Genomic DNA, 14,443 nt, shown 5'->3' on the forward strand with positions numbered 1-14,443 from the left:
TGGCATTATCCCTTTAATATCCTTTAGTCTACCTTTATATGTTAAAGGCACTTGTATTTGAGAAGGACTTTTGTATTAGCACTTGAGTGGTGGAGCCCAGCAAACTTCAAGCTTGTGGAGCTTATGCAGAAGCATTTTGTACAGTGTAATAAAGCCACTTTTAACAAATAGCACATTATTTACAAAACTTCCATTCATTAGGTCAGTTATTTGATAACGTGAACAATCCTTCTCCACATACTTCTATTGATAAATAGTAGCTGACATAAGGCTTTCTCTGTAAACCTCAACAGAATAGCATTCAGTTTACATAGATGTGAAGATGCCATTTTTATGGATAATTTTCTGATATTAGTTGCATAAAGCTGACTAAGGTTTATCTGTACAGCACAAGTTGGCAAAAGAGTTTGCGAAAGTCTGATTTTCTACCTAACCTTGGGTTGCAGTTGGACTGAGGGCAGCAGGTTAGCACTAATTTAGACTGTATGTTCAATCATTTTTCATTTGGGTTAAACATAAATAAATAGAAAGGTACAAAGGAAGAAAAGAAATGCAGAAGGAAAGATAAAGTGCATCTTATCCATGAAAGTCTTGCATTTAATTCATTCAGACTTCTGTTTAGATTAAATTAGCCTCAAAGAGATTAAAAAGGTGTGTACTTCCTGCTGTGAGATTGTGGATAAGCCTGATTCTTTCCCTAAATTCACCAGACACAATATTTTATAACATTGCAAAGTTCTCTGTGCCCATTTCAAAAGGCACCCTTTATGAATGAAATTGTGTCCTACTTTTTACTTTCTGCATCACCTGTATGGCCCACCACTTCTCTTGGCCTTGTTAATGAGTCAAATGCATCGTTAAGGCTAAAGCCACACAGTGCTGAAATCAGCCTGCTGAAATACGTATTACATTTTTCACCAGGCTGATTTCAGCTCCCATGTGGTATTTGCCTTAGGTTTTAAGTATCTAATGTGCAGATTTAAGCATATGTGTAATGTTAACTGGCAGAGTCAAAAGTAAAAGGAGATAAAAGCCAACATCCAAAAAATATGAACAATGATTATGGGGCCATAATTGTAGTTTGCTACAATTATGTAGTTGCTTAGGGATGCTGTACATTTAAACTAGCACACAGACATAACCTCTGACTGCTATGGTCAAGGGTTGTTGTTGCCCTTAAAAGTGCCTTTTGATGGCAGAACAGAGCCAGTAAGATTATCTATCTCTACTTTTTTTTAATTATACAATGTGTGTTTATTTTCTTTCCTTCAATGAATCTGTCTTCATTACACCAGCTAGAAGACTAGCTTACCTTTCTACAGATAATAATTTTATAAGTAACTTTTTACTTTGCTGTCAACAGAAGATCTAAATTGTTGTGCTTTAATAAAACAGAAAGCCTTGAGGCATTAATTATTTCCAATTATAAATGTGTCTTTTTTTTTGTTTTTACAAGCAAAAATAAAACTCTGTGGGGCTCATTTATCAACACTGGGCAAATTTGCCCATGGGCAGTTACACATAGCATCGAATCAGTGATTAGCTTTTTGATACTAGCTGCAAGTAGAACAATGAATGCAGCAATCTGATTGGTTGCCATGGGTTATTGCTCATGGGCAAATTTGCCCGGTGTTGATAAATGAGCCCCTGTGTCCATTAAGTACTGTTATGTTAAGGCAATACTATTATCCAACTTACTAATTATAACTACATAATGTAACAATAAATACATCTCACTAGTGATGGGTGAATCTGAGCCGTTTTGCTTTGCCAAAAATTGGCGAAAATCTGCCGAAATTCATTGAAGTCTATTATGGGGCAAATTCACTAAGAATCGTAGTTGCGCCAGGCGTAACTTTGCCGCACTTCGACACACTTCGCCAGGCGTAGTTTCGCCAGCGCTCCGCAAATTCACTAAAATCCGAAGTTGCGCACAGGGGTAGCGTAAGGATGCGAAGTTGCGCTAGCGTTCATTCGCTAAGCGAAGCGAAGTTACGCCATCGATGGTTAATTTGCATATGGCGCCAAATTCATATTTCAATGGAGGAATACGTAGAATCACTACAAATGCCTGGGAAACCTTCAAAACATTCAAAAAATTTTTTGCCCTACACATGTGCCCACTGTATAGTTAAGGTGCCATGAGTTAGGAAATGTAGGGGGGAAGGAGGGGAGCCCCAAAAAAAATTTCGATCTTGTTCAGCCTATCACCCGTAATATAGAAAAAACGCCAGCGTTTTTTGGGACTTAGAAAAAATGTGAACTTTTTTTGAAGCAATCCCTATCTACTCTATTGCGCTTCGCCTGGTCTGAGGTGGCGAAGGAAGTCTAGCGTAAAAGGTAGCGTTCAGTACACTGCGAATTTGCGTAGTTACGTCCATAGCGAAAATTCGCCAGGCGTAAGGGTGCGAAGTAACACTAGCGAATTTACGCCAGCGTTCGTTAGTGAATTTGCGAAGTAACGAAAATGCCCAACGTTAGTGAATTGATGCTAGCGTTAGGCGCTTCGTCGCTTAGTGAATTTGCCCCATGCCAAAATTGTTTTGACGTGCAACAAATTTCCATACAGCATTTTATCTCTCACAAATCTTTAAACGGCCTAAAAAGTATTGCCAGTGCTCTACTGAAAGTTTGTACAAAGGTTTAATATGTGTAATAACAAAAGCAGTTTAAAGACCTTATCAAACCACGAGATGAATCCAAAATAGGCAAAGACATTTTTTTTTTTACTCCAAACTACCACACTGCATAGCTATGCTAAAATTAAAAGTTTAAGGGGGATATTTATCAAAGTCCGATTTTTTTATGATCAGTAGTGATGGGCGAATTTGAGCAGTTTCGCTTCACCGAAAAATTTGCGAAATTCATGAAACGGCGTAAAATTTGCGAAACGGCGCAGTTTTTTTGACGCCGGCACCCATTTTTTCGAAAAAATGTTTTTTACCCCGGCTAATTTTCACGGGCGTTTCGCGAATTTATTCGCTGGCGGCGAATCGCGAAAATTCACCGCGAATTCGCGCCTGGCGAATAAATTTGCCCATCACTAATGATCAGACTTACTGGATGCCGGTACAACTCGTGTATAGGTAAAATGGTGCCTGGGTGCAAAAAAGATCAAACAAATCTTCATAAGCACGACAGAAGCTCACACTCGCTGGACTAATGAATGGAAAAAAAGGTGTTTATTTGGGAAAAACAATGTTTCGGCTAGCTCACTAGCCTTTCTCAAAGTGATATATATATAGCGTCCATGTTGGGCCGGCACTACTCGTAAGAAAAGTGTTTGGTGCCTGGGTGCTATCAGCAAAGTGAGTAAGATATCCTGGAAAAAGGCGAGCACTCACAAGTCTTAAGATGCAAAAAATCTGAAATTTATTGAAAATAAATTTATTGAAAATAAATATAGCCTAGAGAAAGGCTATAGGATTAGCTGAAACGTCAGTTATTTATTTTCAATAAATGTTACCGATTTTTTTGCATCTTAAGACCCAGTGTCGGACTGGGACACCAGGGGCCCACCAAAAAACATTTGACCATGGGGCCCACCCTCCGTGCTATTTTCTTCCTCTCCTCACTCAACCTCTATTCTCCTAGTCTCTACCTTTGGTTACAACCTACATCAGGTCTGAGTTTCCTCCTCCAGTGGCTTCTACACCACCGGTTCACAATGAACCTATGCAGATTGGGGCTACACGCTTAACTCCCGAGGAGAGAACCCATAGGAGAATAACTGGTCTCTGTATATATTGCGGCCTCGCTGGACATCTGCTGAGATCCTTTCCTACCAGACCACAGAATCCATCTATTATTCCACCTATTTAGCCTCTTTGTTCTCATAGAAATAGGGAATGGCCATGAAATAGGCCAAAAGTTTAGCATCATGAGGGCCCACTGACACCTGGGCCAACCGAGACTTTTCCTGGTATCCCTGTGGGTCAGTCCGACACTGTTAAGACATGCGAGTGCTCGCCTTTTTCCATTTTTGAGAAATGGATTTCAGTGCAGAATTCTGCTGGAGCAGCACTATTAACTGATTTATTTTGAAAAAATTTTTTTTCCCTTGACAGTATCCCTTTAAAGAGAAGCTGACACCAAAAAACTTCTTTTTAAAAAAAATGATTCTTCATTTGAAGTTACTTATAGGTCATGCTGACTGTTTTCTCCTTTTTCACTTCATAAATCCAATTATGCATCTGACTGTGGCAGCCAGACTGTAGCTTTCTCCTGCTTCCTGTCGGAATGTGAGCTTGATGATTTCACAAAGGGGGCAGAAGAGTCAGCTCTACACTTAGTGCGGGCGAAAAAACACATGAGCAACTGCCCTGCAGCGACTTGGTTGGGGGGGGTATGATGAAGGATTTCAGCGTTACAGTATTTATATCAGAATCCCCTATTCCGGTGCTTTATTTGCCAGCTCTCTATGATGTCAAACATAGACTTTAATAAACAGGCACAATAAATAGCCACAATCAAAAAAATCAATCGCGTTTCAGAGAGTTCCTCAGGCAGTACCGTTTTGGCACCGATCACGCGGGCTTTACTTTCAAATACAGGTCTGGCTGTAACTTTGAATACTATGTATTGATACACGAAGGTAATCCTTCTGCCACATGATCACCCTGTACGTAGGAAGCTCTGACAGTCCGTGCAATAAGGGGAGGAACGGAACAAGAAGCTCTGCCCGCTTTGTGACATCATCAAGCTCACATTCTGACAGGAAGCTGGAGAAAGCTACAGTCTGGCTGCCACAGTCAGATATAGAACTGGATTTATGAAGTGAAAAAAAGCTTTAAGGAGAAAACAGTCAGCATGATCTATAAGTAACTTCAAATGAAGAATCATTTTTTTAAAAGAAGTTTGTTGGTGTAAGCTTCTCTTTAAGCCCAGGCTTCTTGGATAGGTAGTTTGTCTATTTCCAGATGTAAGCATTATTATCCGATTGAAAGGCTTTCATTATAGCAGTATTGTTTGAAGTAATTATATTAAAATCAAAAAACCTACCTTGTGTTCTCTAGAGCATGTTGATAGCCTCATCAGCTGCAGGCAAATATTTTAGTCTCTCATTCTATCTATTCAAAATGTTGTACATCTGTCCCTTACTCACATTCACCAATGGTCATTCTTAGGCCATATGTTGCAATAGCAGGTGATGAACTGTTACCATATAGATGTACTTTCATACAATATTCTATTATTTCACTGCTGGTGTCAATGTTTTGGTACCTGAGAAATTTAATGGAATCTACTTGGTATCAGCTGTGATCGCTACTGGCTTTCTTTTGAACCTCATAAGCACTCCTACAAGGTGTTAGTACGGTAGGGGCCAGTGAGAAGAACATCATTGAGAGTCAAATCTTGATACTTGGCTCTAGGGACAAACACCACACTAATTAGGTAGGTACCAGCATTCATCATGTTTTGTAGAGCTGGCTGATGAAACCATTTTCAAATATTTTCTTCACAAAGGTAACAGAATGGCTTTTCATTTCAGACTTGCTCTTAAGGTTTCTTTGTAGTGAGGCAAATCTGGGTATAGCTTGTTCACTATTGTTTATAAGTTTGGTTCTTCTACTGTGAAATGGTAAGACCTAGCTGTAAGAGTCTTATTTAAATAATTCTGATGAACTCTTTGTCCTCAACAGAAGGCAATTTTGTTGTCATCATTTGTATTACATATGAAATACTGTACCCCCAAAGTTGTCATCACAAGAAATATGAGTGATGGGTAGTGGGATCATATCATTATACCTTGAAATGGTAATGGCATGGTATGAATTGAGTTGTCTGTTCACTTTTGAATATATACATTTTAAAGGTGTCTATTTGAAATCTTCTCCACATTTTATCTTTGTCTTTGTGATAGGGAGCATCATGAGGACCACTACACTGTTGTCTATGGAGGTCATTTTCACGACAAAACTTGGCGAAACATTTCGCTCATCACTACTAAGAGTAACATAGTTACATAGTAAGTTAGGTTGAAAAAAGACACGTCCATCAAGTTCAACTTTTTACTTCTTTTTAACCTGCCTATCTGCCAGTTTATACAGAGGAAGGCAAAAAAAACCCATCTGAAGCCTCTCCCAATTTGCCTCAGAGGGGGGGGGGGAAGTCCTTCCTGACTCCAAAATGCCAATTGGACTAGTCCCTGGATCAACTTGTACTATGAGCTATCTTCCATAACCCTGTATCCCTTCATTTGCTAAAAAGCCATCCAACCCCTTCTTTAAGCTATTTAATGTATCAGCCAGTACAACTGGTTCAGGGAGAGAATTCCACATCTTCGCAGCTCTCACTGTAAAAAACACTGTCTGAATATTTAGGCGGATCCTCTTTTCTTCTAAACTGAATGGGTGACCTCATGTCAGCTGGAAAGACCTACTGGTAAATAAAGCATTAGAGAGATTATTATATGATCCCCTTATACTGTATATTTATACATAGTTATTATATCACCCCTTAAGCGCCTCTTCTCCAGCGTGAACATCCCCAATTTGGCCAGTCTTTCCTCATAGCTAAGATTTTCCATACCTTTTACCAGCATAGTTGCCCTTCTCTGCACCCTCTCTAATACAATAATGTCCTGTTTGAGTGATGGGGACCAAAACTGTACGGCACATTCTAGATGGGGCCTTACCAGTGCTCTATAAAGTGGAAGAATGACCCTCTCCTCCCATGAATATATGCCCCTTTTAATACATCACAAGACCTTATTTGCCCTTGATGCTCCTGACTGGCATTGCTTGCTACAGCCAAGTTTATAATCTACAAGGACTCCAAGGTACTTTTCCATAATGGATTTGCCTAGTGCAGTCTAGTTAAGTGTATAAGTGGCTTGGATATTTTTACATCCCAGGTACATGACTTTACGTTCTCAACATTGAATCTCATTTGCCACTTAGCTGCCCAGATTGCCAGTTTGTCAAGATCCTGTTGCAAGGATGCCACATCCTGGATGGAATTTATTGGGCTGGATAGTTTTGTGTCATCTCCAAACACTGATACATTACTTACAATACCCTCCCCAAAGTCATTAATGAACAAGTTAAATAAAAGTGGACCCAATACCGAGCCCTAAGTGACCCCACTAAGAACCTTACTCCAAGCAGAGAATGTACCATTAACAACCACCCTCTGTACCCGATCCTGTAGCCAGTTTCCTATCCATGTGCAAATGGCTTCATTAAGCCCAACAGACCTTAGTTTAGAAAGCATTTGTTTGTGGGGCATAGTATCAAACGCTTTGGCAAAATCCAAAAAGATCACATCTACTGCCCTCCCACTGTCCAGCATCTTTCTTACCTTATCATAAAAAGCAATTAAATTTGTCTGACTTATCCTTCATAAAGCCATGCTGATTGCTGCTCATAATACCTTTTACCAGGACAACATTTTGAATGTGATCCCTTAACAAGCCTTCAAATAATTTACCCACCAGCAATGTCAAACTTACTGACCTATAATTGCCAGGCTGAGATCGTAATCCCTTTTTAAATATTGGAATGATAACAGCTTTTCTCAAATCCATAGGTACCATGCCAGAAGAAAGCGAATCTGAGAAAATCAGAAATAAGGGCTGGTCTAAAACTGAACTAAGCTCTCTTGGAACCCAGGGGGTGTATGCCATCAGGCCCTAGAGCCTTGTTTACATTAATATTTATTAAAGCTTTATGGATCATATTCTGAGTCAGCCACTGACTAGATTGAGCTGAGCCATCAGCGCAGCTATGAAGTAAGCCTGGGAATTCAGACTCCTCTATTGTATACACTGAAGAAAAGAACTGATTTAGCACATTTGCCTTTTCTTTGTCTGTTACAACCATACTGGTACCATTATTTAATGGAGCAACACTCTCAACCTGCATCTTTTTAATATTAATATATTTAAAAAGCTTTCTGGGGTTAGTCTTAGCCTCTGCCGAAATGCACTCTTCATTTGCTTTCTTTGCCTTCTGGATTGCTGATTTACAACATTTGTTATAGTGTTTATATTCATTAAATGCAGCTTCTGTCTCAACAGATTTGTAGATTGTATATGCCTTTCTCTTCTTTCCTATTAACTTCTTTACCTCTATATTAAGCCACATAGGGTGATTCTTAGAATGTCTACATTTACTCCTTAAGGCAATAAATTGAGAACAGTAATGATTTACTAACATTTTAGATGACAACCATTTATGTTCTGTGTTTTTAGCTGAAAACATAATGCCGCAATAAATTCTCTGAAGGGCAACCCTCAAGGCACTAAAATTAGCTTTTCTGAAATTCATGGTTTTTGTTGCCCCAGTGTATATTTGTTTTTTGCACCAGACATTAAATGATATAACATTATGCTCACTATTACCAAGGGGTTCAATAACTTGCACATTTGCTATAAGTTCTGGGTCTGAGTAGCTAAATGATCAGAACAGGTGTTGAGTTTATATAATGATGCATCTCCTTTTGGTGTAAAAAAGTCAAAGAACTGTAGTCTTGCTTAAGATATGTTGCTTTGGTCATCAAGAAGTGGTTTCTCTAGTTGTCCTTTCGGCTATACCTGGACTAAGAATATTGTGGCACCTGGCATTATGGCCTTCCCCACAGACCAGTACATGAAGCTAAAATCTTTGTTGAAACTGGAACACGTACTTGTTCTTACCCAGCATTTTTTGACGCAGGTGTTGGAGAATGTGAACTGTCAGAAGTAGGCATTAGATGCATTGCTGCAACATGTTTATTGCTATTGCACTCTGTACACTTAATAACAGTCTTACAGTCCTTAGCAACATGTTCTGAGGAGGCACAGCACTTATAGAAAATCCCATATTTCTGAAGATGATCCTTTTGATTCCTTCAAATACCCTGAATCTGCAACATTTTTAAGAGGATACAGTTTCTTGTGAATTAGACACTGATGTCAGCAGAAGAGGTTGTGGCAGGATAGATGTTTGTCTTTCTAATGGACACTTTTCCATGACAGTTTCCCTGTTTAGTAGCTGTATTGTTATGCTTTGGAGAGGATGGAGCAGGAAGGTTGTTCTCACTAAGGCTAAAGCTGGGATCATTCTTGGTCCAGGCTTGGTCACTGATGAAATTGAAGAAGTATGATAATGGAGCAAAGGAAACATTACATTGTTTCTTGTATTTTGAAACAGCTGTGGCCCACTTCTTTTGTAGTCTGTATGATAGTTTCAACATTACTGTGTTTACACCATGAGCAGTCTCCAAGCAGTCTCCAGGGGTGGCATGCTGCCCAGCTGCATAATTGTGCCAAGGAACTGAGTTAAAATACATGTTAATAATATAATGTTCGCTCCGAGAAGGTTTGCAACATTAAATGGGTATGTAGTGAATGAACTGTTAACTCGTAGGAGTGCAGCAGACAGCAGAATGACTTGGTTGGTAAGGAATGATTTGTAGCCACTCTATGTCTAGGCTAGTACTCGGCTGAGTGTTTAAAGAAATGGAGTTCACATGTGAAGGTTTCACACAGTGTAACTTGCTATAGCTAATTACTGGTTTCACATATAGAGTAATGGAGCACACTGCATAAGGCACAGGAAGGGTACACAGCAGAGGACTGAACTCACAGTTTGAAAGCAAACCATTCCCCAGAGAAGTGTGCTCATGGAGAGTGCTCACCAGTCTTTGTTACATGTTACAAGGACTCAACCAGGTAGGAGCACTCTGAATATTAACCTGAGGAGCTAGCCTATTATTGAGGATGGTGAGGAACATGGCTCAAACAGTGGGGGCACTCTCATATGTGCTCAACCAAGGGGAGCTCGCATATAATCAGCCTCCAAGCAGGACAGTGGAGACTGTGAAAGTAGGAGCTGCAAACCACTATACATTTTGTCCTGCCTAGATGGAGCTGGGTACAACCACTGTGGGCAATCTTTGCCATTTAGCTAAACTCACCAGAGACTAGGATACATAAAACATCTTTAATTATGGTGGATGGACAAATGTTGGAGCTCGAATTTCCCTCCCTAACCTCTGCAGCAGCTATTCACTTGTGGAAAGCAGGATCAGGAAAGGGATGATGGGAAGTATTGATATCACACATAAGGAAGAGGAATAGTGAGGTGTACAGATAAGGAAATTAATACCTTGCAATACAACTTTGGCCACTAGGTGGCAACATCATAATATGTATGTTTTTAAACAATTAAACATGAGTTCAGACATAATAAAATAAGTAACTACAATGGCTGCACAGTCAAGTGAAATAAAAAAAACTGTGCATGTTAGTGTATGCAAGTTGTGACTATTCGTATATGTGTATTGAAGTGTGCAATTATGTATAAAAGTGTGCAAAATAAAGGAGCAAAAGCATACCAAAAAGGGCAAACCTTATTTTAAATGCATGTGTGCGTGTGTGTATGCATGTGTGTATATCCACCACAGTAAAAAGGCCACACAGAAAGAGAGCTAAAACATAAAAAACACTTTTTGGCCAAAATGCTATTAAGCCTGCCACATTGGTGGTCAGCCCCCTCCCCTGTAAAACTTAAAAAAAAACATAAAGGGTGGGCAGGCCCCCCTACAAACAAAAAAATAACATTGGTGGTCAGAGACCCCATAAAAGTACAAAAAAAAATTTGGGTCCAGGGAATTAAAAAAAAAAAAAGAATAGACCATTGGTGTTCAGTGGCGGCTGGTCTTCATTCTCCTTAGCAACAGTAGCTTCTTCGGCTTTCTTCTGCGGATTCAGCTTCTACTTCCTTTGGTGACTTTTGGTTCAGCTTTATTCAGCAGCTTCAGGTTTGGTTTCCTTCCGCAGCTCTAGGTTAGACTTCCTTTGGGGACTTAAGGTTAGACTTCCTTTGGGCTTTCAGTTCAGTTTTCTTCAGCAGCTTCAGGTTTGGCTTTCTTCTGCGGCTTTAGGTTAGACTTCCTTTGGTGGCTTTGAGTTAGACTTCCTTTGGTGGCTTTAGATTAGACTTCCTTTGAGGCTTTCAGTTAAGCTTTCTTCAGCAGCTTCAGGTTTGGTTTTATTCTGTGGCTTTAGGTTAGACTTCCTTTGGCAGCCTTAGATTAGACTTCCTTTGGTGATTTCAGTTCAGCTTTGTTTGGCAGCTTCACCTTCGGCTTCCTTTTGCAAAGTCCTGCTTCAACTCCTGCCCTCAATGCAAAGTAATGATTGTTGCAGTCGAGTGCAGATACAAAACAAGCAAATGCTGATATAAAACAAGCAAGTAATGGACAATTAAAGCAAGATTAACATGAAGAATTTAAAATATTCCAGTAGTAAAAATATTTAAAGGAATACTAAAGTTTAACAAATAAGTAGGCTAGAGATGCTGCACACTATGCTTTGAGATTCTATAACTATAGCCCTTTTGTAGGGAAGATCTGTGTCCACAGTAGTTCTCCATTTTCTTTTCTGCTGATTCATAGCACATGTTCTGAGCTGCATAGGGACTGATTCATAGCACGTGTTAGTTACCTGAGCTTAGGGACTGACTCACAATATACAGCATATATTAAATATAAAAGGCACAATACAAGAGTGATAGACACTAGACAAGGCTTACAGAGGATGTGAAATTCAAACTATTAAACACCTGCTGATGTAAGTACATTGCCTCGTAATTCTGCCCGTGGCAGGTGCTTTGATTACAATGATCTGATACTACCCTTGACCTGCCTTGACCATAGGCCTGTATTTGTACTGTTAACCCATTTGGTGCCTTGCTCTGGATGTTTTTTGTTTACATTTGCTTCCATGTGTGTGTGTCACTGCCTACCTTCTGCTATTTCTTGTAAACTCTACCTGTCCTTTACCAATGTGATTTACCAATCCAAACATTTATTTGTGTCAATGCAGTTGAAATTTCCAGTCATATCCAGTGTGGCAATGATTGAGGTACAATACAATAGGTGCATGATTAGGAATATTGTGTGATGTGAGGGCTAGAAGTAATTCATCCACAACAGGATACACAGTTGATAACAGATACATTTGGATCCCATTGTATACAAAGCTTATTTGTTTTCAGTTTTATTACCTGTACCTTTTCTCCTATTTCAGCTTTCAATGGCTGTCCCCATGGCTACACAGCATCTCGTTTATATAAACTATAGCAGTGTTTCTGAAGCAAACACAAAACCTTTCCAGTGCAGCACAACACTGCATTATATTTTCATTACTTTAGAACACTTTCATTTTTTGTTGTTACTGTTCCTTTAATTTCAGGGAGACCTTATGACCTGTACTTTGTGCTTAACAAGTAGTAGAACATCGGCAGGGTTATAGTTCAATGTACAAGTACAGAGTAGCTTGTATAGATGCAAATACGTTTGTAAAAAGCATTTCAGCGGTTGTAATTTTGTGTGTGCTTGGGTTTGCATTAGTAAATGAATCAGACCATTTGAAAGTGGTTTTCTTTTCATAAAAATGTATTTTAATAAAACTTTGGTGATAATGGCAGTCTGGCAGAGGTCTGTGGGCAGAGATTTGAAGATGGAATAATAGAATCTGGAGAAAAATAAAAGCACGGCTAGAAAGTATTCAACTTTAAATATACTTCTTTAGTATTACATTACCAAAAGAATGGGTTAAATGTTTCCCAGTTATCTAAGTTACTAAGGAATGTGTTTTTCCTGCAGTTATCTCTCTCCTGGGTCCAGCCAAAGTACCATGTCAAGATACCTGACACCAACACATAATTGCCTAAACATCTAAGCCCCAAAAGAAGGTAATGATAAACTAGAAACATATGCTGAGGCCCCTAATGACTAAAGTACATATGCTTGCTGTGTTTTTACAGGAAGAAATGTTGCATTAAATGGTCAAATGGTATTGATTAACTGACCACTTGTGTTGGCTAATTAATGTGTTATTTTAAAATAATAATATGGTACAAAGAAGTTGATGTAACCTTTTATTGGGAGCTGGGAGCCATAAAAATCCCTTGGAGTGTCACATGCATCCCAATGGGCCTTGAGATTAACAGCCCTGTAGTAGAGTCTACAGGAAACATTCAAAGAAATCTAATGGAACAAAAAAGGTCAGTTGAAAAAGAATTAAAAATTGAATGTGATGTTTCCAAGCTTTCTAAGCTCTCTCAAGACTTAAGGGAGTATGAATGTAAGTGAAATACAGCAGTCACATAGTTGTCTACTTTCTGTATGTGAAAATAAACAATTCAATAAACTATACATGACAAAAATGACATGTAAGGGCAGATTTATTAAGGGTCGAATTTAGAAGTTGAAAATACTTCGAAATCCGACCATCAAATTGAATTAATTCGGCGAAGTATTGAAGTCGAAGTTTTTTTAAAGAGACAGTACTTAGATTATCGAATGGTCAATTATTCAAAGTATTTTACTTCGAATCGAATTCAAAGTCGAAGTAGTAGTAGCCTATTCGATGGTCGAAGTATCCAAAAAATTAATTCGAAATTCAAAGTTTTTTACTTCGAAAATTCCCTCTAATTCACTTCGACCCTAGATAAATCTGCCCCATAGTCTACAGTTTATTCTTGAATGTGTCCAAAATGGGTTATATGATTATTATTCTAAATTACAGGGAACCCTAGTCAACTCTAATGCTTTACAGATTAAAAGTTCATTGTGGCTACTTTCTTATGTAAACCCACCATGCAAAAATTTTATCAGTGAACAGCCTCTTTGAAATCTCTATATAGCTGCCACTCTGGTTGTTCAAAGGTTAACAGTAAGGCTGCAGCATCCCTTTAGTCCCTTAGGATTCTTTCTCCTCCTGTAACCCACTCTGCCCCCTCCCTCTGGAATTTGGTTTATGAGCATGCTCAGTTCTTCTCAACTCAGATTAATAAACACACCCTCCAGTCTAGCAGCCAATGAAAAGATGGCATTGCTGGTTCCCATAGAAACTCTGCTCTAGCTGTCTGCTCATATTTTAAAATCCTAACCCCCTCTCCTGAGCTCAGAGTAACTATTACAGTGCTCAATTCAAGCAGGACTTGTCATCATAGTAAATTCTGCCTGTGTAAGCCTGCATTTTTCAATTGGGTGAACTTTACATTGCATATGTGCTAGTGCAGTCCCATTAAGGGTATAAGTGACTTAGAGATATTCCCCAAGCCTCCCATGGCAGCCATCAACAACATGAGTATTCTACATACCTCAGATCACTGGACAGGAAAGGGTTAACCCCAACACCCTATAACATCAGCCCTCCACTGCTTCCTCCTTGTCTTTTTCCTGTCCAGGTCACTGCAGGATGGCTTACCAATTTTTCCAGGGGGGGGTACTTTTTCTCTCTGTCCCCAGATGCCTCCAAAATGCTCCCCAGAGGGGGTCACTGTAAAGAAGGACAGTTGGCTGGGTCATCTGTCCAACTGTCTGGCCCATTACTAGAGCTGGCTGTTGGATGTTGGTATTATGTGACTCCTATATTACCACTAGCTTTGTAGGCACTTGAAGGATGGGAGTAATGGAACCGATGCGCTTCATTGCTTGGAAGGGTGTC

The 14,443-nt window shown here is 39.3% G+C and overlaps 1 protein-coding gene across 2 annotated transcripts in view; it reads left to right on the forward strand.

The window, feature by feature from the left end:
- Positions 1–14,443, forward strand: part of lpcat2.S (lysophosphatidylcholine acyltransferase 2 S homeolog) — a 154,180-nt gene that overhangs the window by 135,362 nt on the left and 4,375 nt on the right. The window contains exon 15 of one of the 2 annotated variants that reach the window (XM_041561090.1): positions 12,595–12,683. The exons of the other annotated variant lie outside the window; for it this stretch is intronic. Within the exon in view, the coding sequence (XP_041417024.1) occupies positions 12,595–12,641 (47 nt within the window). The 3' untranslated portion in view covers positions 12,642–12,683. The remainder of the gene's footprint in view (positions 1–12,594; positions 12,684–14,443) is intronic. 2 annotated transcript variants of the gene reach the window in all.

This window comes from Xenopus laevis, chromosome 4S, assembly GCF_017654675.1.
Source record: "Xenopus laevis strain J_2021 chromosome 4S, Xenopus_laevis_v10.1, whole genome shotgun sequence".
Lineage (NCBI taxonomy): Eukaryota > Metazoa > Chordata > Amphibia > Anura > Pipidae > Xenopus > Xenopus laevis.